At 42.4% G+C, this 26583-nt stretch overlaps 1 protein-coding gene across 3 annotated transcripts in view; it reads left to right on the forward strand.

Annotated features, from left to right (window-relative positions):
* THUMPD2 (THUMP domain 2 tRNA and snRNA guanosine methyltransferase) overlaps positions 1 to 26583 on the forward strand; it is a 392304-nt gene that overhangs the window by 155806 nt on the left and 209915 nt on the right. For 2 of the 3 annotated variants that reach the window (XM_078649056.1, XM_078649054.1), the window contains exons 6-8: positions 5414 to 5501; positions 16074 to 16145; positions 17567 to 17681. In XM_078649056.1, coding sequence (XP_078505182.1) covers positions 5414 to 5501; positions 16074 to 16145; positions 17567 to 17681 — 275 coding nt within the window. The remainder of the gene's footprint in view (positions 1 to 5413; positions 5502 to 16073; positions 16146 to 17566; positions 17682 to 26583) is intronic. The other variant, XM_078649055.1, reaches the window with a different exon arrangement.

Genomic DNA, 26583 nt, shown 5'->3' on the forward strand with positions numbered 1-26583 from the left:
TTGCGCCATTGTTGAACTGCGCCGTAGGAACATTGCTGTGTGGAAGGCGTAGCCGTTGAAACTGCAAAAACCTTTTGGAAATATGGGTGTGCACAGTTTATGGCATTTCCATGCCGTAATATCTGTGCACGTGATGATGCTTTCTCAGACTTCACCGCGTTCAAGGTGACGGAAAAGACAGCAGAAACAGTTTTAGGAGGCGCTGTGCGCGTGTCTCACAGCACACCAGTGCGGTAAACAGTAAGGAGAGGCAAATTAAACCCACGGAAGGCAATCCTCTGTCGGCCTCTACAAATCTGTTCAATTCTTGTGCCTAGAAAACATTTAATAAATGAGAGCGATGTACCAACTCACGATCAGCAGCCCTCTGTATGTCACGGTGAGTTACTCAAATTCTTTTGAAAGTAAAATCTAAGAGTAGCGAACAATCCATTAACTTTTCTCAGTCAAGAAAAGGCACCTCCAAAATAAATAAAACCACGCAGCTTCGTGCCCTCTCGTCGCCAGTGAAGGAAGTAATCCAAAAGACAAACTCCTTCAGGGAGCTCTAATTAACCACTGACACTGGATAATAGTTGAGCATCCGCTTTATTGTAGGAGATATGTTCTCTTTATGAGTCGATTACAGAATGGCTATACAGTTGGTTACAGACCCTATTTTTACCCACCCAACATTTCTAATAATAACATTCTCCCCCACGAGAGCAGAACCACCACAAGCACTAATTAACCACTGGCACTGGATAGTAGTTGAGAATCCGCTTTATTGTAGGAGATATGTTCTCCTCAAGAGTCAGTTACAGAATGGCTATACAGTTGGTTACAGACCCTATATTCACCCACCCAACATTTCTAATAATAACATTCTCCCCCATGAGAGCAGAACCATCACAAGAACAATATGAGTGACCACGAACGCAACACACCATGTCTCGCTCATGCTCACGCTCATTAACCGCACGGACGAGGACACTCGAGGTAAATATGCTTCCATGCACTCAACAGAAATCATACACTACATGGACCTTAATAATAACTCTTGCCCCGCACCCTCAAATAATTTACGATGTCCCTAAAGCTACCATTCCAGGCAACATGATTAAACTAACGTCTAGGAATAGCAAAGAGAACAATCTAAGACTAGACGGCCTAGAATAGAACACCAAATTTCTTCATGGGAAATTAAAACAACACCCAGACAGAAAATAACTAACTCATCTCACAGAACTAAAATAAGAGTACAATAAAATATTCAGCAACAAAGCACACCTCATCGACAACAGAAACAAAGACACCCCATTCTGTGGCCGCAATAAATCTGGAAAACTACTTGCAGCCTTCCTCAAACAAAACCACTGACGGCCGAAAATAACTTCCAAAACCAATGATCAGGGGTTTCCCTCTACCAGAGAAGAAGATATTTTACCTCTTTGAAACGTTTATCATCAAACCTCTACCCTAAAAAAAAAAACTATCAAACTCCGTACGAGACATGCTTACAATACCTCAATAAGCTCCCTATACCTAGAATAGAGGACAAAGCCAAAGCGAGTCTGGATTTACCAATTTCTCAATCTGAAATTGAAGAGGCAAAAAAAATTCCGTAGACCAGGTAAAGCCCCAGGGCCCTATGGCTCCCCAGCCACCTTTCACCATACATGGGGCGCTTTTCTGATTCGCCCCTTCAAAGATCTATTATCCCACTATGCTCAATTAGGAGCAGTTCAAAGAACAGCCTCAGAGGCTACCATTATTGTCATCCCAAAAGAGGGTAAAGATCCTTCTAACCTTAATAACTACTGACCTGTGTCACTAATAAACACTGATGCAAAATGTATGCTAAAATTCTCCTGGCCCTTTGCTTGGAAGCTATCCTCAAAACCTCTATGCACTCCTCCCAAACAGGCTGCATCAAAGGTAGATTCAGCCCATTCAATATTAGATTATTCAGCCTTGCTATTGAAAAAGCACACACTCTCACTCAACCAACTTGCACAATAGTTTTAGAAGCTAAAAGGCCTTTGATGAGGTCTTTCGGCCTTTCAGGTTTTAACATTGACCAGTTTTACCAAAATGGTTCTTGCTCTGTACAAAAATCCTAAGGCAATGTTAGTATCAATAGAAACCTATCAAAAAGCTTCAATCAATACCAAGGCATGAGTCAGAATTGCACCCTCTCCCCACCACTGTTCCTACTATCTATTGAACCCTTACTCGTCAGCATTAGAGAAAACTCTACTATCCACGTGATCCCCTTTACCCCCAACCCACAAAAGGTTGCGGCATACGCAGATGATATTTTCATTTTCAACTCAAGCAGACTCTGCCATTCCCAACATACTTTCCATGTTCAATGATTATGCTTCAATGTCTGGTTACACCCTTAATAAAGAAAAAACTGAAATTCCCTCCACCCTCCTCTTTTCAGTAGTCGCTGCAGTGGCTCAATTATAGGGAACACTGGCCTTAAATGGGTACAAAAAGAATAAAATACATAGGGATATGGTTTAGTCGGCACCTAAAAGAGGGCCTGATTTATATATTGGGATAGAGGATACTCAGTTGCAACTGAGTTCACTCCCTGCCAACATAGTAGTCCACCGGCTGCATTTAAATGCGACCGGACCTTATGGTGAATCACGGTGGAGACTATTCTGTCTCTGCTGTGATTAACCCCCTCCAACGGCCCTGGGGAGTCAGGACTGTCGGAGGAATGGCTACATGTCCACTCACCCACTTTAGATGGGTCGACTTGTAGTAATGTTTTACTGTTCCTTACCACCAGGTAAAACCTGGTGGTAATGAACAATAAAAACATTGTAATGTTCCCCCAGCCATGGGAGAAGCCTCCCATAGCGAGGGGAGCATTACTTTTTTTAATTTCAAAAAGAAAATCCAGTTTCAATTTTTTAATTAGTATGTCACCCATCCCTTTATCAAATAGCTTTTTCTCAGAGATCAACCACCTCCTTCACGAATTGCTTTGGTGCTTGAAATAGCAGAGAATTGCTCTTAAAAAATTAAGAGTACCCAAAAACCTAGGAAGCATAATAGTCCCAGATTACAAAAATGTAAAACAGCATACCTTGCGCGACGAGGCCTTTTCTGGTTTAACATGATTGCTAATCTCTCACCACCTTGGCTCACAATCGAGCAAAATCTCATCCTTCCTCTCTCCCTTACATCCATAATCTAAACAAAAACTTAGTGGCAGAATTCTCCTCTCTCATCTTTGCTGGTACTTCCGAACCTGTCCGAAAGATTGACATTAAACTAGTCAATAAACTTACATACTCCATAATAGCCTCACTATGGCACAATAATAACCCCAAACAGGATGGGAAATCCATCTACTTTGAAAACTGGGCACAGAGACTTATTCTCCATATCGAGGATATAGGGACTCCCTCGAACCCTCTACCCTTTTCCCACATTAAATGCAAATTTAATCTAGAAGACATTGATTTTATAAATTTCAGAAAATTAAAGCTGTCCTGGTTTAACATAAATTCCCCAAACCTCCGGACCTCCACCCTATTTTGGCAAACGTGCTCTTAGGCAGGTACATGGCATCCAAACTTTACTCCTTTTTATCACCCAAATCAACCACCTTGACATGACCAATCTAAGAAAAATGAAAAACTATTTTGCATAATACGCATACCCCTCGCTCGCCAACCTAAACTGGCCTTCCATTTGTTCTAATGTGACAACCAATAAGATCGCTCCCTCTCTGGCACAATTAAACTTTGGACTGCCTACATGTCTCACCAGACCCCCTCAAACTTTTCAAACTGGTAACTCCAGGACACAGATCATTGCTGCAACTGCGGGAAGGAATCGGGAAATCTACAACCCACACTCCTTTACTGTAAATTCTCTAACAAGTTTTGGTATGAGGCCAGTGACACGATTTTGCATACTAAATGATTCCCAGATCTTGCTTCTATTGCTCTAGGCTCTTTCCCCCTAGCAGTTACCCATCTCCAAATAAAGAGTAACTTCTCCTCTTAGGTATACTAGTTTAAATCGGTCTCAAATTCATTATATCAGAATGGTAGGATCTATCCCAATTATTAACACACACATGGGGGGTTTGGACCCAATTTACCAGAGCAGCAGACAGCTCCTTAAACACTTTAACACTTAAAATGAAACTATCCTCAGAGAAGAAAAAATAAATCAGTGTAAGATTGGATCCATACTCTCCTGATCTCATGCCACCATAAAGCCTTCCACTTCTGTTTTTTTTTTCACTTTTTTCAACTTCTATCCCTGTCTACACATCCTTCCATTAAGATCAATAAAGTTATACACTCATCCTCCCCAGATGTCCACCTCCTTTCCCTTCCTCCCTACTTCGTCTCCTTACATATTCTCTCAATTCCCCTTCCTTTCCTCTCCCCATTTTCCTGTCTTTTCCAATCCACTGGGTCTCCTTCCCTGTTTGCTCCTCTCTGTGCCCCTCTTTTCTACTTTTAGTTTGATGTTTACCCTTTTTCCTTTTGAATACCACCGATATTTCTAGGGGTCTTCAACACTGTATACTGTATATTTATCACTGGTGTACTTGCCGATACATGTATCACGCATGCGTGCACCCAGACTTTGAGATCTAACTCCACTCCGCTAGACAATTATTTTTGTTATATTCTCTCATGAAAATTTAGTACGTTTGTTCTGAAATGGAAAAAAAATATTTTGAGAGGCTTTTTCAAGAAAATGTTTGGAACATTCGAATTCCACAGGCACACAGTTTGCACAAAAGTGAAAACTGCACGTATCCTTTCAGAAAACGTCCAAAAAATTCACAACCTCTGCAGGAGAATTTTCCAGAAAAACATAGCCTTTTCAGGATTTTTCACTCGATGTATTTTAAACTATATGTTATAAAATAATTTAGCAAGTCTGGTGAAGTAGAACATTAGAAAATTTGCACACGCCCATTTGATTATTTTCTGTCTCATGACCATCTCCATTGGAGCAGGGGTTCCTCTGCAGCCGGTGCATCAGAAACAGTAAAATTGTGGCTTTCGAACAGTTCTTGATAAGAAACTTTACTTCGAGGAGTTAGTAGTTTTCAGCTTATGGTTATTTCTAAAACATATTTACATTACAGCGCAACTACTGCATTGACATCGATATTTTTATTGACTCTTTCTTCACCTCATTTCCCTAGTTATGTGTTTTGAGGCTATTTATTACAACTATACTTCAGTTTAATCTAAAATGTTCTTTTAATGTGTTAATTTTGGCCTGCTCCCTTCCCCACTCTTCCAGTTTTAAGTGTTTCCTACTTAATCGGAATGGGTATAACACAGTTGTGTTCTGTTGCAACAATGTTTTTGTTATTATTCAGAGAAATGGAGGAGTAACATGAAGAGTCTTATCTCTGCCATCCTTTATTTTTCAGAGTACCCTTGGCAAACAGAGCTTATATCAGGAATGCAGGATTGCGTTCTACAGTAGCCTGGGCGATGGCTTCCCTGGCCGAAATCTGTGTGAGTAAAAGCCGATCGGAGCAGTATAACATCACAGCAGTAAGACCTTCTCAACCCGACTCGGAATTCACAAAGCATTTAGTATTTACATAAAAGCAACAAGCATTGACAAAGCAAGTTGACCTGTCTCTTGCTTCTGCGCTAGTGGCTTTGACAATGCTTGCTTGCTTTGTGTAGTAAACAGATGGTCCAGACGCGGTGAGTAAGATTGAAGAACCTTTTATTCCAGAGCAGGAGTAGACGAGAGCGTACTCTTCCAGGCAGGGGACAGGAGTGTAACTGCCATGGAACAGAACGTCCAGTCAAGGGGAAACCTAGAACAGGAATGTAAAAGCATTCTCTAACAAGTGCATTCTGATAAAGACTAGACTGTATATTACACATCTTCTTCCTTTCCAAAACATAAAAAAACAAGTTAGAAAAGAAAGAAGAACAAGAAACATATTAATATCCCATCCTCGTCACCAAACTGTAGTAAGCAGATCGTCCAGACGCGGTGAGTAAGATTGAAGAACCCTTAATTCTAGAGCAGGAGTAGACGAGAGCGTACTCTTCCAGGCAGGGGACAGGAGTGTAACTGCCATGGAACAGAACGTCCAGTCAAGGGGAAACCTAGAACAGGAATGTAAAAGCATTCTCTAACAAGTGCATTCTGATAAAGACTAGACCGTGTATTACACTATGCATATTTCTTATTGAAGTAATTCAAAAAACATTTAAATATGACCTTTTGTACGCATGTCTGTGGACACATAGGTGACGATCTTCTCAGGGTTGTTATACTTTTATTATGTGCTGACGCATGGGCGGCCATCTTGGAATACTTTTTGTTGTAAAGTTATATATCGGCACTATTCATGTGTCACCAGGCCTATGCCAACCTGGGTTGGTGGTGGTTATTCAGAATCATCTTGTTCTATAGTCCGCGTCAGGGGAGCTGCTCATCTCACACCAGGTCCTAATTCAGTATGTTCCCACGTCAGACAAAATACTTTCATAATTTCCATTCTTTTGGGGCATAAGAGCAGAAAATATTGTCTGAACTAGGATAACCCCCATGCCACAGACAGGGTTGCTTGATCAACTCTGGTCGTTCCCCATGGCCCCTGCTCTCTTTTTAGTTCTCGCCTGGCGTTAGCAGCGCGCAGGAGCTGCTCTCCCCATGCAAGGGCCTTTTGGAATAAATATGGATTCCAGATGTGCATGTGGACAGACAGAAGATGTGCACGCGGTGACTGGATGCCCCTACTCGAGGCGTTAGACGGACGCACTATACTGTACACACTGGCGACAGCTTGTCTCACCTCCCAGCTTGTGTACTGTTTCGCCTGCACGCTGCCCCTTTCTCCTGCGGCGCACTGACTAATGTTCTTCCTTCCACAGTCTCTCAGGTTTTTACTATTTAGAGTGCTAGACATTTATTTATTATTTAGAATTACAAATCCTTCGAATGGATGTAGGTCTCATGCACACCACGGTTCAGTAATATTTTTATGCTTATTTACATGACTGGTGTTGACAAACCGCCAATTAGAAAAACATCACTGCAATCAGTCTTTGGTGAGTGAGCATCCTACTTCATTCACACCAGAACAACCCTCCTTCAATGAGGGGATGAGTCAGTCTGGGCCCGGCCTGGGCCTGCTCACTACAACCGATGTGACATTTCACCCACTGGAGCGGGTCTGCAAGAACCTAAGCTAAAATCCATTCTGAATACTCCAATGTTTCCGAACATGTGCCATAAACGAGCTGTGTGAAACTAGGGATCGCTGTCTAACTCGTTGTAGAGTACAACCTAGTGCATTCTGGGTGTTGTAGTTATGGCTGGCTTGAACTAACCCAATATGAATGTAAGAGCAATTCTCTGCATTTTTAAAACCCAGAGGTGATGCAGGTGTAAAGAACTCCCTTAACCACCCTCTAGCGTTTGTCCCGTTTTAACTTTTGATTTGCCAGTATAACCGTAACATTCAGAACTTAGCAGCGGGGTGTAAATAGAAATCGTTGCCGATTGGAAAAACGTTCAAAAAGGCAATTTTCATTGAGAAAAACAATACGAAATAAATACACAGCGTAAAAAAAACACATTTTTGGCGAGGAGAAATTTAAGTATCTTACATATTGCCAGGGTCAACAGGCATTGAACATGCCCGACCAACGCGCTGGGAAAAGCTCTCACGCAAACCTAGGCGCAGAGGTGGACATGTGTCCGAGGTGGACATGTCCCCCACGCCTCCCCCCCTCCACTCCCACTTCAAAGCAAACACAAGTGACGGGGCTCATTCATGATCCAACACTGAATGAATGCTTCGAGGGGCAGAAGCTGGCCTTGCTCGCGGCAGCGAGGTTTGAGTTTGGGGCCCATTCCTAGCCCTACATACGCACATTTCTCCAGGACACCACCCGCCCTTGCTACCGGACCCTGCATCAGTCATCCCTTTGAACCCCTTTCAGATGCCCCCCGCCCTCTCAGTTTGCAGTTTGTTCTAAACCGCTCTCAAGTCAAAAACACAGCACTTGGAGCAGATTAGAAATTTTTCTAAAAAACTGAAAGCCAAAATATAAAAACCAGGATATTTCTTTTGTGAAAAACGTAAGACACGTAAATCAAATCACTAAACAAAACACCAACCATTTACACACACCCACTCCCTCCAAGCGACCCCCCTCGTACAGAAACACCATCAAACTGAGAGCTGCCGAACCCTGAGATTTATAGAGCTCTGCGGGGTCAGCAGAAGGGGCGGAGACAAAAACTGCTGCCTCATTGGCCAGCCTCAGAGAACACACAGAGCCCCTCCCTCGGCCCCCGTGGCAGGAGGCGGAGCTTCTGCAGGTAGGTGCCAGTGATTTCACACCTGGCTCTGTTCCCTCCTGCTTGGAAAGATGCTGCAATCTGAGGTCCATGTTCGCCCCGCATCAGTCACGAGTATTCATGGGCATAGCTGGTACTTTCATTTTATCTTCAACATGAAGTACCTTCAAGAGCACTGATAGGTCATGACCTCAGTGTTTGATTCGTAAAACAAGCCGTCCCAAAGTTCTTCGCAGAAGGCCTCAGTGTCGGGGCTGAGCACCGAGGGGGAGTGACTTGAATCCCCTGCCTATTATCCACCACCAGAGACTCCCTGCCTCTTCCATCCATCACCAGACATTCCCTGCCTCTTCCATCCACCACCAGGCACTCCCTGCCTCTTCCATCCACCACCAGACACTCCTGCCTCTTCCATCTACCAAGAGACACTCCTGCCTCTCATCCACCACCAGACACTCCCTGCCTCTTCCATCCACCCTCAGACACACCTGCCTCTTCAATCCACCACCAGACACTCCCTGCCTCTTCCATCCACCATCAGACACACCTGCCTCTTTCATCCACCACCAGACACTCCTGCCACTTCCATCCACCACCAGACACTCTTGCCTCTTCCATCCACCACCAGAAACCCCTGCCTCTTCCATCCACCACCAGACACTCCTGCCTCTTCCATCCAACACCAGACACCCCTGCCTCTTCCATCCACCCCCAGACACTCCTGCCTCTTCCATCCACCACCAGACACTCTTGCCTCTCATCCACCACCAGACACTTCCAAGCATTGAAAATGCAATAGGTCTCGCCTTTGATTAAGTTAAAGCTATTCGCTTTGCTAATGGTATTGTATAGCAGCGCAAATGGCTTTAACTTAATGAAAGGTGAGATCTATTGCATTTTTAATGCTTGTTTCATGTTGATACAGAACTTGTCTTGCTGCAAGCATTTTACCACTTCTCTTCCAGGTTCTGACCTCTTTCGCTTCAATACCTACCTTGCTTTAGTTGTCTTTCTATTTGCAAAGAGGTACTTTTGAGAGAATCTCCATACGGTGGAATGGTGCAGAGTCTGCGTTTGGATTCAAGAATTGCTATTATTTATTTTCATTAAATTCCCTTCGTTTAGAGGGAAGGACATCCCAGACATAGGATGAAGGAGAAGATTTTCAACAGATGAGTAAAAAAGGGACCACTTGCCTATCTGCCCAAACGGATTAACTTATTTAGAACTGTATTAAGTTTGTTGTCTTATATGGTTTAGTAGCTCTTTACAAACTGATTGCCTAGGTACTGGTGACAACAGTGATTTGCAAATAAGGCCAGATTCAAGCACCACTAGTAATAATTGTACCACTATATGATTTAACTTAGCTTCTTCTTAGTCTTCGTACCTTAAAAAAATCTCATTATGGATCCAGGATGCAACATTATTTTCCAAGAGACACCACCACCAAGTTGATCCCCACAATTGTCAGGGAGATCTTTATTGGGTTGGGAGCACCTGCAGCCGGCACAGGTAATCGCGGTGGGGCAGGGCGCGGCAGGGAGGGAGCCGACAGATGACGGAATAGGTATTATTTATTTATTTCATTATACCTATTCTGTCGTCTGTAGACCTCCCGCCCCGCCCTGACCTCACCGCATTCACCTGTGTCGGCTGCCGCTGGTTGGAAGGTCTAAAGCCAAAAAGACGTTGCTGGGCTCACATGGAATTAATTGGATTCTTTTGATTCAGGTGGTCATTGTGGGACCTCAGGTGGAATAAGTACCACTTTTAGGACTTGACTCTTAAGCGTATGATGCAAATCAGTGCTTGACTGACTTAGTGATGTATTGTGCTCTACAGACTCAGAACTCGACAACTCAAAATATAACATTGAGTAAATGAATGTGCAATCAGTGCTTTTTCTTCTAAAATGGAATAGTACTTTTTCTGCAAACAAAATGAATAATGCAGAAAGAATTACATATGTGTACAAAATGGCATGTGGAATAACCAATTGGAACATTCCTGAAAGAACCTCACCAACTACATGTGGTAAACAGTAAAGGAAGGCCACTTTGATGCTAGTGACTGGGCAGGAAAGGTACAAATCTGTCGCTCCCCCATGCTTCTCTCTTTACTAGGTGGGGAGCAGTGGTGAACGCAGTGGGTGTGTGAGAGACCTGAGAAGACCCTGTCACAGGACTCCCTACTTCAGCCCATGGGCTCTCTGGGCAAGAAAAACATTTCAGTTATTCCCCCACTTTTCAAGACTGGGGATGAATATTTCCATCTTGTGTAGGCTTATCTCCAAGTACCCCCAGGGGACGAAACACTCCATGGGTTTCCCGGGGAGAACCAATAATCTTGGTTTGGGATTTGCCGAAAGTGGCTAGTGTCCTCGATTGCACTGCTGAAATAGCAGCACATGAGCAGTGGATAATTTCTACTACATCTTCAGTCCAGTTGGACCAATTAACATTGCGCTTGTTGCGTTGGGCTCCTAGTGGCATGCTCCAATCACCAGGAGTGATCTCAGGAATCCCCACGACCGCTAAAACGTTCCTTGATGTTCAGTGGCTCCTTTTCACAGCCTCTGACACTACTGCTTCTTCCTTCCTGCTATAGGCACCTGTAGTAATGGCATATTCCTTTAATTGGAATGTTGTATATGTAATTAGAATATTTGGGTACTGGGCAACAGTAACCAGTGAATCCTATAACATTCTTGATGTACCTTTACTGGAACTGCATGCAACAATTCTCTCTCTGGATTAAATACTTATTCCAACCTACATCTATTCTCCATTTCCTGTATCCACATTATATTGAGATCACTACAGTTTTTGGCGACATGGATGGCGACATGAATGACAAAAAGACCTAATTTGGATGTGGTTTTTCTAATTTTAATCATCTTAAGGATTCAATTAACCTTAATTATAGAAATTCGATGGAAAAGGAAACGATCAAAACGAACTACATAATTAAGTGAACTTTTGCGCTACTTGGAAACTTTCACGCTGCTCGCTTTCATTTTACTTCTTCAAAAAACGAGTCTTCGAGTAACAGAAGCACGAAAAGTCACGAGTTACCTTGAGGCAACACCAGAAACAAGTGAGTGTTTGGACTTTACCAGGTTGTAAAAATTTTTCATATTAAATCGATTCAGTATAAGGTATTTACCTTTGAAATACTGATATCGTTAACATCCTCGAGCCACGCTGCACCGGGATTCCACTTCAGAACACCTCCTTCTACTGTTAAATCATCGGAAGCTTTGCGGAAGAAGACGTCTTCACGCATAAAAGGGGACGTCATCGCACAGTTTTGACAGCAGTGGCCATCTTTGGAAGTTATTGTATCGGAGCTCCCTGGCAACGTCTTCACAGGTGACTTGTGACACCAACACGCACGTCAAATATCGATCAGTCTTGACGGCGGCGGCCATCTTAGCAAGTACTATATCGCATTTCCTTAGCAGCCTTTCACGAGGATCGTATTTCACGAAATAAAACCCATTTCGAGCATTATTTGAGCAAATCCCCTTAGTTTTGACAGAAGCGCTAATTCTTGATGAGGTACTTTGCGCTGACACACACAACATTAATTCGGGAAGGTGCTCGCCGCTGGTGCGCACAGTATTCAGGTTGCAATTTTCTCTCGTGCTGCTGATGTACTGATATGCTGAAAGTTGATGTCCAAAGTAATGTGTTGGTATTATATCTGTATTAACTTATCAGTATTTACAAAGTAACAAAGGGACACCAATTACAACAAAAGAAATTGCACAAATAGAAAGGGAGGGGATGTACATGCAGCAGAGATTTCATGAGGTTTAGGAAGTTATTGAAGTGTTATTTATTTACTAATTCATCATTCACGTAGCAATTATTTGAGTGTCACGTTGAAGTTATTTTATTGTCTTAATTTCATGAGGTATTTTAATTTCAAAAAGATTTAGTTTATTTACTGACATTTCATTCAAGAAGTAGTTATATTGCTGGTTTTATTCACTAACTTATTTTTCACATAATAGTTAGTTAAGTATTGGATTTGAGTATGTCTTTGGAAGCCGGGAATTCAGGTACAGGGGACGAGGGTTCGTCAGGTGTACGTTTGACTTCAAATTTACAAATCAATTCCCCCAAAGAATTTCTAACAATTCCTGGAGAACCGTTGATTACTTGGTTAGATTGGAAAGCATATTTTTTTAACTATATAGCAAATTTAGAGGACGTAAATGGTACGTTCTCGCCAGAAAGGAAGAAGAGGATGTTGTTATATTCGCTTGGTCCGGAGGGTTTACGTATTTTTCAAGATATGCACTCACATAAAAGAGTAGAAGGTAACTCTAATGTTTTTGAATGTGCTTTGATGGATTTGGATGATCATTTCTCTCCCTCGGTATCAATTGCGGTGACAAGACATGCATTTTTCCACAGGAAGCAAGGGAAAAACGAGACAGTAGAGGAATTTGTTTCGGCCTTAAAAAAGTTAGCAAGGAAATGTGAATTTGCTCAGTTACATGATGACTTTATACGTGACCAAGTGGTGATGTATACTAAGAATAAGGTATTACAGGATAAATTGTGGATAGAAGGAGACAAATGTCTTAAAGAAATAGTGGCTTTAGTTAAAAAAGCAGAATTGTCTGACCGATGTGCAAAAATCACTTTATCGCAGGATAACAAGGTAGAGAAGGAATTAGTTGCCAAGGTAGTTGAGAAGAAAGCATGGTATAAAGATAAGTTAGAGGGAGGAAATAGTGATTCTCGTGATAGGAGGGAAAAGGAAAATAGTGAAAGGAAGAAATTAAATGAAAGTGGTGAAAGAAAGAAATTTAGTGACGTGGTATGTTATAGGTGTGGAAGTTATTCACATGCCGCTACTTTTGAAAGGTGCCCCGCTAAGCATGCAAAATGTATAGAGTGCGGATTGGTGGGTCACTTTTCAAGGGTTTGCAAGCGTAAAAATAAGAAGTTTTCTAAGAAAAAAGTTACTTATGTTCAATATGAAGATGACTCATCTGTTTCTGAGTCTGAAGATAGTGATGTTCAAGTTAATTGTATTCGGAACATTGAGGTTTAATTTTAAATACCAAATGTTTATGACATATTTGTTGATGATTTAGTAACATTTTCTTCATTACATTTAACATTTTAGAAAAGGGGGATGGTTGAGAGTGAGTTCACAATTCCACTCTCACATATCCTGTTCTATTCACATTTGGAAGAAGAGAATTTTAATTTCAAAAAGATTTAGTGCGTAAATTGTTGAATTCAGAATGTTATGAATTCTTTATAGATTATTAATGAATCTTATGTTGTTTCTTTTTAATTAATTTTTATGTTCCTTTTTTTAATTTTTTGTAAGAAGGAGGATGTGTAGTAATGGCATATTCCTTTAATTGGAATGTTGTATATGTAATTAGAATGTTTGGGTACTGGGCAACAGTAACCAGTGAATCCTATAACATTCTTGATGTACCTTTACTGGAACTGCATGCAACAATTCTCTCTCTGGATTAAATACTTATTCCAACCTACATCTATTCTCCATTTCCTGTATCCACATTATATTGAGGTCACTACAGCACCCTAGGCCTCCCCTCATGTGAGACTATGATTGTCTACTTACCTGGTTACTTCTTGGCAGCAGCAGTCCACTCTTTCTATCTGCCTGCCCCAAACACCCAGGCCTTCAGCGAGTCACAGCACTACGTGTTTGGTAATGCTAGGCTGGGTCAGACAACTGTCTTCCTCGTTCATCTTGCACATTTGTGCTCAACTTGTGGTCGTATGTTAAATGCACAGCAGCTGATCTTATTTTAAATGATCAACACAGAAGGCTACAGCTCACGACCATTACCGATTAGAGCTTAACCAAACCAATATAGTTTCTGGCCAAAGGTATTTAGGCTTCTTGACATGAAACACTGGCAGTCAGCACAGTAAACCATCTTTTGTCTTAATTTCCTTGATTTGCGCTTTCGTCCCCTCCACGTAATTGATATAAGATGAAGTAGTTCTAGCGCAAGGCGTTTTGCTGTGGTGTACTTAATAGTTGAAAAGTATAGAGCTAGTCATTAAGTGAATGTCTTTCCTTGCAAGAAGAATTGTGGCATTGAAGTGAAGGTGAAGTTGAACCTATTTAGATTTATATGTATTTACCTATATGCTGCTGGTTTGCCATGGATCAGTATTGGAAAATAAACTATGGTAACAAATCTTGATGAATGATACATTTGCTAAATAGTTGTAGCTTCATAGAGAAGGCAATGGTTAACCGTTTTCAGGAACTAATGTAATTGTTACTGCTTTTTGTGAGATTCTGATTCAAGTCAGCATCAGCATACTTTTCACTGGGAAAAGCAGATGTGTAGTAGGCTGGCCATGTAGAATCTAAAAATATTAGCAACTTATGCAAAGTTATGTAATGTCTTGGATAAGGTGGTGTTTTTATGTTTTGGCAAGCTGTGATCTAGTGAGGAATGTAAAGAAATAATCAGTTAGTTAGCTAAAAGGGCACAGCCAACCAGCACGTACTGATGCTGCAGACGACTGCAGCTCTTTCAGTGCTGTATATGTGACAAAGCGGCATTGTGACCTCATCACTAGGTTCATCCCTGGAGTTAAGCAGATTAAACTCATCCCTGGAATGTACAAAAGTATCATTCCCGCTGCAACAAGCTACATACCATACCACCAGACTTCTGATTCAAAGCGTGGCAAGGCACAAAGACAGTAGACTCATGGAAAAGTACAAGTGAGGAAGCCAAGGCATGCAGGAAGCTATGGCTGAGTAAGGGGACAGCAGTCCTTTGTTTACTGGCAACATTTCAGTAACTTTCTTCCTCGCTCCACGGTCTGCTGGGAGTTCAGAATGGCTGGTTCGTGATGATTTTTAACCCACTGACCGTCAAGTTGTTGACCTTAGGTACTGCACAGTCAGGAAGGGAACATTGGGAGACCTCTGGTCAAGACGGTGAACACGCTGTAGCATTTTATGCTGCTTTTTGCCGTTAATAGGGAGCCAGTGCAGGCTTTTAAAAGCAGATTTGACAAAATTGCTGGATATGTGGCCCAACATCTCTCTTGTCACATTGTGTTTGAAGTATTATGATGGAAGTTATCAAGGGCCTGAATGTAAGGTGCGCTGATACAATAACTACGTGAGACATCGGAATAGGTTAGGATGGCTTTTAAATTAAATTGGTGGTAAGAAAAGTCATGTTGGGTTTGTTCAGTCTAGTTGTGGTTTTGAAATGTAATGGATTTTTTAAATCAAAGTGTATTCAGAAATTGGTGACTGCAGGGAATGGATATGTTGTTACCTGCAAAGGAGGAGGGAATTTTTAGTAGTTTTCAAGTCTAATGTTAGATATCTGACAATCTCACCCACCCTTAATGACTTGTCAGAGTGCAAGGAAATAAATATTAACGAGAATAATCTCGGTGCAACGGAGTTTTTAATTTGCTGTACTATTTCCTGTTGATGTAGTTGTTGGTCAGAATTAGTCAGATCTCTACTCAAAAGCTGTAGTGACGTTCCCAGCAGGTCGTCTAGATTACGATCATGTCGGTGATGGTTGTGAATCCTGAGACCCTCAAACAGGGCATCCATCGTTCACCCTAATCTACTCTTCCCTATCTTATCCTGCTTAAAAAATAGTACTTTCATTATTGCAATAAACGGAGCATGGATTCTTTGTATTTTTGTTTTAACGCTTTTATGTTTTTAAGAAGCTGCAATCTTTGTTTTACTTATAGGTAGGGGCTCACGTTGTGGACCCTATGTGTGGGTTTGGAACAATACTCTTGGAAGCTGCAAAGGAGTGGCCTGTAAGTATCATTTGTTTAATTTGTAAGACTTCAACTGGTCTTTAGCCTGTGTACTGCTCTCCCGAGGTAGATGACAGGAAAGATGGAGGCTCGGAGGATAAGGACCATTCAAATAGTGATATGATCTCATATTGGTAAATTCTTTTTGTGATGAAACCAATTAGTTTTCAACTTTATTTCAGTTCTTGAGATCATAAAAGTATGCGAAAACATTCTGGACAAACAATAACACTGTTGTTTGAATTTTTGTTTTATAAAAATGGTTAAGATCCTAAAACATTTTTTCAAATAAAAAAATCAGTTAAAAGAAATATTCAGATGTCCCCAGACACAGTCCGTCTCCGCTTTGAGCACGTAGGTGACCAAATAGGCTGACTAACACCAAATACCACTACCTGGCTAGTGTCCCATCTCAAAATACAGTAAGCCACCCGATATGTACTCACACCCCAGAGAGAAGACCGCGGTTTGATCCATCTCTCAGTGGGTCTGGCATAAGCAGGACAAAAGAAGAGAACATGTTCACCATCCTCAATGGCGTGTTTAAAAAATCGCAGTTTGGGGAACTGGTTTGGCGACACTTCCATCTATGTTTGAAATTATTAACCTGGTATTCCCAGTCTGAACTTAATGTACAGGGTACGCGCTATTGGTGGTTGAATATGTTCCATGTAAGCTATAGGGAAATCATCTCCAGTGACTCCACTAGCGAACAAGCAAGTTTAGACGTAGAAAAGCAGAGCTCAGTGAAAGGCAAAACGTTGTTAGTGTGTAGGGTAAGATATCTTTTTCAGCTCCACTATCTCTATATTAAAAAGTTATGGAATGGGAGGAAATGCAGTTTATCTCGGAATTTTACAGAAAAGTTTCAATAGATTCAAGTTTTTTTTGTTTTTTTTTAACGCAAAGGAGTTGACAAGATGGGGCCCAATTGCGGGCAATTTATTCGAAACAGGATTTCGAAGACATTTTTAGCTTGGACTAGGAAATAATATGTGAGCCTACAATGCTGTTCTCTAGGAAAGAGCACCTGTTGCAGTTTCCATAGTAACTTGTTGCATTCCCTTTTATGTCACATAATGTATTTTACTCTATACTGTATTCATGAAATAAAGTCTTGGACAGTCGCATCTCCTACAGGTAAGTGCGGTGTGGGGGGCGGGGGGGATGTCGACAGGTGACGGAATAGGACCTTCAGGTCACCATCAGCTTTTGGCGTGTTCCCCTTTTGGTTGGCTATATTGTGCTGCAGTCACTTTTATTCCATCACCTCAGGGACTTTACTTGAGCAGGAGGCCAGACCTTGAAGTAAATCAAACATGTAAAGTAATTAGCCTGCTCATCACACCACAATCCTTTCTTTAAATGATCTCTTAGTCCGACATGTTCTCTGTTCTAAAGTTTGAACTTTACTTCGACAGAAGGCTTATTACTTCGGTATTGACATAAATGAGTCTCCGTTGCAAGCCGCCTATGACAATGTGAGAACTGCAATTCTGGAGGATCGTATTGGGCTACTCCAAGCATCTGCAAAAAGTAAGTGTATTACAAAACAAGCTGATATTGCAATTCTCAAGCTTTATAATGTAAAGTTCAGAGTGTTAGTGTATCAAGCTGCATGTAGACACAAGCTTGAGGAGTACAAGAGCACATTGTTTCTCAAAGATCTGTGTAAATTAACCAATAAATAGGCCGAGTGGAAACCTGTGATGTACCTCAAACACATGTTGAAAACAAAACTGGTTTAAAGAGTGTTTTAAAACATAAAAAGGATACCTATGGATGGGCATGAGCTAGTTGCACCTCCACTTTGATGTGGTTCCCCTGTGCAATTTGAGCACACTCTTACAAACCCTATACACTTGTCCACAATAGTCCAAATACAGTTTGCACAGTACCTTCAACGTGCATGCATTACCCACAGTATACATATACACCCCTACCCAGAATTGAACATATACATTTCCTCACATGTGCACAGGCCAGCACACGTACACCTTGTAGAATGCTTGTACATTGTAAACTTGCTCACCCATGTCTGTATACACATGCAAACAAATATGATAAGCTCCGAGTACCATGCTGGTGGATCTTTCTTCACAGCTAACCACATTCGTATGAAGAATCTGCAGCTTAGGTCTTACCGGTTGTTTCCAATGTTGTCTACTTATGGTCGCCTAGGAAGTCATAGCAAGTCCTATGATGTTGCTTGTGAAGCTTAGCAGTCAGCCTTTGAGGTTGTACTTCATATGTGTGGCCTGATAACTATTCTTGTGATGTGGCACAGTAAGAGATGCGAAGACTCCACCTGCTCCACTACCCACCTGTTGGTAGCTTCTCCTTGTGCCGCACGCCAGGTCAAATGCTGACCATTACTTCCGCTTTGAGCACGCTCCCATGGGTGGTGGTGGGAAGCAGTAGCCTGTACCAATTTGAGGACAGAGCAGGTCCTTCACAGAGGTATGCTCGCACAGCTGAATGTTGTAGTAGTTCCTCACTTGTAAGTACATTTGCTAGGTGTGAGAGTGCTGGTAGTTCGAGAGCGCTAAGTTTGAATTGATGTTCCACCATCTCTGTCTGTGAGATCCTGTTGGGTGTGAGAGTGCAGCTGGTCTGTGCATATTTTGGGTATGGGTGAAGTGGGTGTAAGCATGCTAATCATGAGAGTCTGGTAAGTATTCGAATAATTTGGGTGTGCAATTGAACTTGGTATAAGAATATTAGGGTGCAATGATGGTTGTGAAAGTGGCATTATTTGGTACTAAAGTGTTTGCGGAAGTGCTGCGTCTGGAAAATTGCTTGTCCTATGTTTAACTATGGTCAGGGTCGGTGTGCAGGTGGTGAGTGAGTGAGTGCTGGTTGTGGGGCTTAGAGGCAGTCAGTGGGTAAGTCAGGTTGGCATATAGCTATGTACTTTAGTTAGGGCTGACACTGCTACTGACTTATGTTTGACATCTTCTTTATGTATGACCTAGAATATGTATTAGCTACACAATTAACTAACTTAGCTGTTCATTCACTCACGACTAGTGCAGTGGTAAGTAGCCACATGTGGGGTATGCATCAGTGCAGTGAGTAGTAGTTGAAGTCAAGTTTATTGTATTAATAATAAAATAATTGCAATAAATATATATATTTTTTATTTTATTTTAATTTTTAAGTCACAAGCAAAGCAAAAAACTACAAAACACATATAGCACAGAAATCGTTAAGAACAGCAAAAGCGAACAAAGTTATCGAGCATTAGAAAATCAGCATAAGTCAAGTAAGGCAGTCTAATAAAAAATAATTTAAATCAAGGCCAGGTGAAATGGAAAAAGAGAGAAAAAAAAGAAGAAATTTTTGCGAACAAAAATATAGAAAAAGACAAAAATATAGTAAGACAACCAATATATACAATTATTCCCGTTGCAAACTTGACCATACCTTCCCAAATTTCACCCTTGACCGTAAACTCCGAGCTTTCGCAAATGCCAGTTCCATTTCGAAAACTCCCCTAAGTAACAGCCAAAAATCAGTGATCCTGGGACTAGCTACCTCAATCCAGGCCCTGGCAATGCAGAGCCGTGCAGAAACAATAATTATTGAGGCTAGAGATTTAGATAGACAGCCTGACTCGATGACCGAACCCAAAACTATTTCTTTCTCTGTTAAATGAATCAATGTACCTGATAACCTCCTCAGCACCGAAGCAACCTCAACCCAGAATGTAGTTAGGGAGGGATATACAACAAACATATGTCTGAGATCAGCAGCATACAGGTTACACTTAGGGCAATGAGACTTGGAAGAGCCCTGGGATGTTGCCCATTTAGAAATTATCTGCGGTGTATAATACAGCATGAACATAATACGGTGTTGATGCAGCTTTAAATTAATCGAAGAGACAGCAGAATTGATTGTAGCCAAGGAATCAAGATATTCTTCCATACTAATTCCAGTTGCAAACATATGATTAATCTTGGCTACCATCACCAAACCATCATCCACCGTTGCACGCATAAAGCTCTGGTAAACTTTACCAATCTGACCCTGAGCAGGGGTAAAGAAGATAGCCCACAGTGCATCAGAAGTAAGGGGGAGAGCAAACAATCCCTTCCGTTGTAAGAAGTAATTCATAATTTGCAAATACTTAAAAAATTAATTCTGTGGTATCCCAAACTCGTTTTTTAAAGAAGAGAATGACCTAAAGCCCCCTTCATCATACCTCTGCCCTAGCCGTATTATTCCACACTGTTGCCACCTTCTACAGACGGAATCCGAAACAATGCCTGGGAATCTAGGGTCATCCCACAAGTAAGTAAATTCATGTAGGTCTGGCAGAGCAAAAGATTTGCAATTATCCTGCCAAATACGATAAATGTGCCTAACTACCTTGAAGCGGACTCTTTTGAAATAGTTTGGATCCGACATATAGTATAAAAGAAACCCACTATTAAGACCAGATGTAAGCTGATACGCTAACCAAGTTTTAACCACATTTGGTCCAAAAAGTAAACTCTGAATACAATTGAGGAAAGCAGCCCAAAAGTAAGTTTTAAAGTCGGGGAGTTGGAAGCCGCCTTGCTCATACATCAGCTTGATATATCTAAGAGCTCTCCTAGCTCTACGATAGCCTCATATGAAACTACCTATGACAGAGTCAAGCCGCTTAAAAATTAAATTGGGACCCTTAAAGGTATTGAACGAAATAACTAAAGACATTTGGGCAAAACATTCATTTTCACTATATTGCATCTCCCAATGATAGTCAAAGGCAGCCTGTGCCATCGACGCAGATCAGCAGTTATTTGTTTGAGCAAAGGTTCATAGTTCAAGGACATAAAATTATTAATACAGCTACTGAGACAGATTCCAAGGTAAGTAGCTGTGGTTGTGACACCAAGCTGGGGTAGAGGAGATGCAAGAACATAATTAAGAATAGACTGTGTTTTATTTAAATTGAGCTTGTAGCCAGAGAGGGAACCAAAATGTTGCGCCTCTTGTGTAATTGCAGCAATCGCCACCTCTGGCCTGGTAGTGAATACAGCAATGTCGTCTGCGTAGGCCGTAATTTGTAAGGTTATGCCATCAAAACATACAGGCGAGATAAAATTATTATGAAGGAGATGCCTACTGTAGGGCTCAATATAAAGGGCAAATAATAATGGGGAAAGCGGGCACCCCTGGCGTGTGCCCCGCTGGATGTTAACTACCCCAGATGTACAACCATTGAGCAGCAGACGGATTGCAATATAATCGCTGGACCGCCGAGACAAACCTCCGACCGACGCCTAATGATTGCAGAGTACTCCATAAAAACCCCCAGGCAACTCGATCGAAGGCCTTCTCGGCGTCCAGCATTACCATCCCAATCTGCTGACCCACTTGCCCTGCAACATCAAAAGCCGCAAAAGCTGTATTTATATGCGCCACCGTATCCCTACCGGGGACAAAACCATCTTGTTCTTCAGAAACCAATAAGTAGACACTTGGGGCTAGACGAGAAGCAAGCAGCTTCGAAAAGATTTTGGCATCTGCGTTAATAAGTGAGATTGATCGATAAGACCCCAGATCATCCACCCGTTTACCCTTTTTGGGAAAGACCACAATATTAGTTTTATTCCAGGAAGGGGGAGCATCCCCGCCCTGCATTATGTCATTGACCAACTCGAGGAGAACTGGTAAAAACACTTCCTTAAAGGTTTTGTAGAACTCTAGCGGTATAGTGTCCTCTCCGACTGCCTTACCACTGGGGAGGGCCCCTAAGGCCAATTTCAGTTCCTCAAGATCGGCATTGGTCTCTTAACCCAGCAAATGAGTAACATCCAAACAAGGGAGAGCACTCTCATGCAGATAGAGCCTGACCGCTTGTTGGTTGTATGTTCTAGATTCCTCATATAAGCTACAATAAAACTTCCTAAATTGTTCGGCTATGTCTTCTGGTTTTTTATAGATAATAGAATCCACTCCCTTGATAGACTTGATGTGGGAATTAGCCCGCTGATCTGCAAGTTGGTAAGCCAGTACTCTTCCCACCCTCTCTCCATACTCATATTGCTTGATTCTATGCTTGTGGAAGTTGTTGGCAACTTTATCTTTCAGCCTTCTGTGAAGTTTAGCTTTGACATCAATAATCAGGGTGTATATCTGTTGTTCACCCCTATCCTTTGATGCTATTGCACAGGCATGTTGCTGCTCAAGCTGAGTATACTGCCTGTGTTCATTAGCCAGCTGAGTAGCGCTTTGTCTGTTCTGCTTAACTACGTACTGGAGCGTTGCCCCTCTCACACATGCTTTTAAACTGTCCCAAACCATAGCAGAGGACGAAGTGTGGAGATTAATCAAGATGAATTCCTTCAAAACCTTCTGCATGTGTGTGACAAAAGCCGGATTATTTAACAAATGTTGAGGAAAGGAAAACTCCCTGACTTGATGCTGTCTAATCCCTCCAATAGTGACATCAATCATAATTGGATTGCGATCCGAGGTTACCTTTGCACATACAGTCATTGTTGCATTAACCAACAACCTATAGCTAATAAAAATCATATCGATCCTGGAGTACTGTTTGTGGGGTTGAGAAAAGAATGTAAACCCTGATGTTGTAGGATACAGTATCCGCCAGGCATCGTCCAATTGATGAATATGCATTAAATCACATATAGCAGCCCTTACCTGGACCATTCTAGCCCTTGCACGTGTATTGGTAGTATCACTTTTTTTGTCCATAATACAATTAAAGTCACCCATTACAACAGAGTCTCCATCCCAGTCCAACAATTCAGAATTCAAGTAAGAAACAACTTCAGGACAGTCAACATTAGGACCATAGATCATACAAACTGTAATCTTTTTTCCCGAAATCAGAAACTGCGCAATTGCCCACCTTTCCCGGCTATCAGCAAGAGTTCTAAGTACGGTTATTTTAGAGTATTTATCTTTCAATAATGCAACGCCCCTTATAGATGCCGTTTGTGAAGTACAAATAACCAGATCGTAACCTAATTGTTTAAAGACACTTCTGTCTTTATAGGCGAGATGAGTTTCAGCCAGTCCCACTATATGGGGCTTAAATCCTTTAAGCTCTTCCGCCACCAATCTTCTTTTACTGGCCGTATTGAGCCCACAGACATTCCAGCTCATAATCTTAACTCTAGACATTACGAAAGATCATATTGGCCGAATATTGCTCTAACCAAAGCCACATATGCATTTTCCTGCATAACAGAATCTCGATTTTATTTACACAAGATACCTGTGCTATTTTAAATGATCTGTGACTTTTTAACTCCCCCTTCCACCAAACCCCCCCAAAACCACCCCAGACCCCCACCCTGTTTCATAGAATAGGAATCACCCCCTTTGATACTGTCCTCAACGACAGCAAGTGAAGGACAACATGACCACCCCTTTCCAAGAGACCCCCGGCATGCCCTCACACCATCCTTCCTCCGACAACCACCCCAGCAGATAAAGTATAAAAAGAAATGTCTGGCAGCTATTGCTACAAAAAGAAAACATTTGACAAATTGCACAGTTGTAGCCTGTTACAGCATTTTCTACCCCAGGTGCCTAAGAAGAGAGCAGAAAAAGGAAAGTAAAGGGGAACCCCCGACCAAAAAACCAGAGGGAAAAACCAGAGCAAACCCCCCCCAAGACAGATATTAAACCAAGACCCTGGGTTAATCAAGGATTGGGGGGGGGTTGCCAGCTAGCCATTGCTTTTTTAGCTTACTGCTCACTTAAAAAAAAGTAGGAGCGACCATCCTTAATGACTTTAAGCCGAGCAGGCTCCTGCTGAAAAACCTGAGAACAGACAGACTTAAATGAATCCATAATCTGGCGCAGCTGCCATTTCTTGTCCATGGATGACTTGCACAGATTAGAGCTCACAAAAATTGACATAGCTTCTACTTGAGCAGGAGCCATTGTCTGTGCCTTAAAAAAGATAGCCTGGCAAAGCGAAACATTTCCGAAGAAGACCAAAATAGGACGAAATAGTTTTTTTCGGCTTGCATATTAGGGGGCAAAAAGAGTGGGAACCGATGTGCTCTTTGGACCTGCGTGTCCATGTCCCAGTCCTCCAAGTCTGGGAAGGCTTTCTGTAAGAGGTCCACGACGAATGCGCGAGGATCCGCGCCTTCTTTTCCCTTCGGTACCCCGAAAATCCTAAGATTATGGCGCCTCTGGCGATTTTCAAGATCATCAATTTTAAGTTGCATCGAGGCAAGCTGTGACTCTTGTGCGGTAACCACCTTGACTGTGTGGGAGTTGGTCTGCTCCATGCCTGCCACACGCTCCTGCAGCTCAGAGACCTCCACAGTTAAGTGATGGGCCTTATTGGTAACCTCAGACAATGCTTTTTTAATTTCACTAGAGTCCGCCCTTGCCTGTTGGTAATATGCTTGTGCTTCAGCTCTATGAGCAACGAGAGCGTGCATTATACTAGAGAGTGAGGGCTCATCTCCCTCTTCATTCTCCTCACTCGAGTGATTCTGCTCCTCATTAGGTCTTATTCGCACTATATTGGAGCCCTGAGACGCAGGGATGGGGGAAGGGGGGGAGGGAGTCCAGACACTGTGAATGAGTTATTAAATCCAAGAGGTGTTACCTCCTTTGAATTAGGAGGCATCTCAACAGCAACATTTTGGTTGTAACAGTACACAATGCCTGTTTCTGAAGATTTTGGTGGTTCCACATTATTTGGGGTAGTATCAATGAGTGAAAGATTGCTAGCACTTTGTTGTACTACAGTTGCAGCCCTGGCCGAAGTAACCAACGAGTCAACACCTCCCTTCAAAGGAATAGGGGCGATACAGTCCCCCTGTGACCCTATTATCGAGAGTCTGGAGACAATAGACCACACTTCTCCCTTTGATGAGACCCATTTTCGAAGAGGACTGACTCCTGGGATGGGGTTAGACGTACTAGCTACACCCTTTAATCGTCCAAGTGCTTCATTAATCCGTGCAATGTTGCCGATTCCACCACGGCCTCTACCACCTTTCCCGGACCAAACGATCTTAGGACCTTTTTCTTTTCCTTTCGGGGTTCTCCTCCCCTCAGGGGTATTGCCTCCGGAGCTGCAAATAACAGTACCCAAGTTTAATGGGGATGGAGCCTTAGGCAGGTCCATGCCCAGAGCTCTCCCTATTTCTGCCGAGCTGATTGCCTGTTTCTTACTCCCTCCAACTTCATCACCAAAACATTGTGTAGGGCAGTTGTCGCTCCAACCTGAGCTGCCCCCCTGCCCTATTACATTCAGCTGAGACGGGAGGCTTTTGTTACTTAGTTTATCCGTTTGAGGGCTTGTCAACGCTGGGGAGAAAGTACCAGCCTCACCAGCACCTGCACCTGCACCAACACCTGCTGCAGGTAAGAGGGGTTCAACCACGTCCTGCTCCACCACGTATATGCTCCCGGGATCGAGAGGAGAAGCAGGAGAAACATCTGCTCTGCAATCAGAATCCTCCGTAATCCCCCACCCTTCATTGACCGCAGCATTCAAAACTTCTGCCATCTGGGCTGGGGGGGGGCAGTAGATTCAGACCCGCAGGACCAGAGAAGCGCTGTGGCCTTCCCTGCGCGTAGTAATTTAAGAATGGGCTTCCCCACCTGCGGGTCCGTATAACAATTTAAGACACAGTTGCCCACTATTTATTTTCCAGGCAGTAAGACATTGTCTACAGAGGAAACGTCTTGAACCCCCATCCCTCCCTCAGTACCTTCAGTTACTGTGGGTGTCGCATTCTCCACCTGCATTTCGATGTGCCCTCGTCGAGTTGAGCGAGGCGGGGCCATCACTTCTCGCTTTTCCTTTAACTTTTTCTTCAGCTGAGAGGAAACCCCCGGCAGCAATCTACAGCTGTCCAGCTGTGTACCCCAGGATTCAAAAACAGGGCACAGACTGCCATTCGAGGCAGGAGATTCCAGGAGAGAAAGTCGCGCTGACTTTTGCATCTCCCCCCTTGCTGAAATCAACCTTGCAATGCGAGGAAAGCGAAACAGGGAACTGGCACAGGTAAGCCGGCACATCCGATAGTAAGCAGCTCAAATCCGAAAGGAAAAAAACCCAGGAGGCTGGCGCTGCTGGGAATCCAAGAAAGGATTACCTGGCCACCAGTTTTGGAACTGCTAATTACTCATGCAGATTTGGAAATACAACGCATCACGTCATTGCATTTTACTTTCACAGTTGTATTGATTCGACTTGATTTCAAATATCCTTTCATTTTTTTAAAACATGAAAAGAATACACATTTCATTCATTTATACATTCCTCATGAATAAATGTTAATAAACACATAAGCTGGACAATTCAAAAACTTAAACATGACGACAATCAATTCAAATCTAACGATTACTTCAAACAATTACACCAGTCGGTGATTCAAACAATGTCTGTACGCGCTATGACATTAAGTATTGTTCAGTTCGTTGAGCGCTTCAAACAGGT

Source organism: Lissotriton helveticus, chromosome 6 (assembly GCF_964261635.1).
Source record: "Lissotriton helveticus chromosome 6, aLisHel1.1, whole genome shotgun sequence".
In the NCBI taxonomy this organism is placed as follows: Eukaryota; Metazoa; Chordata; class Amphibia; order Caudata; family Salamandridae; genus Lissotriton; species Lissotriton helveticus.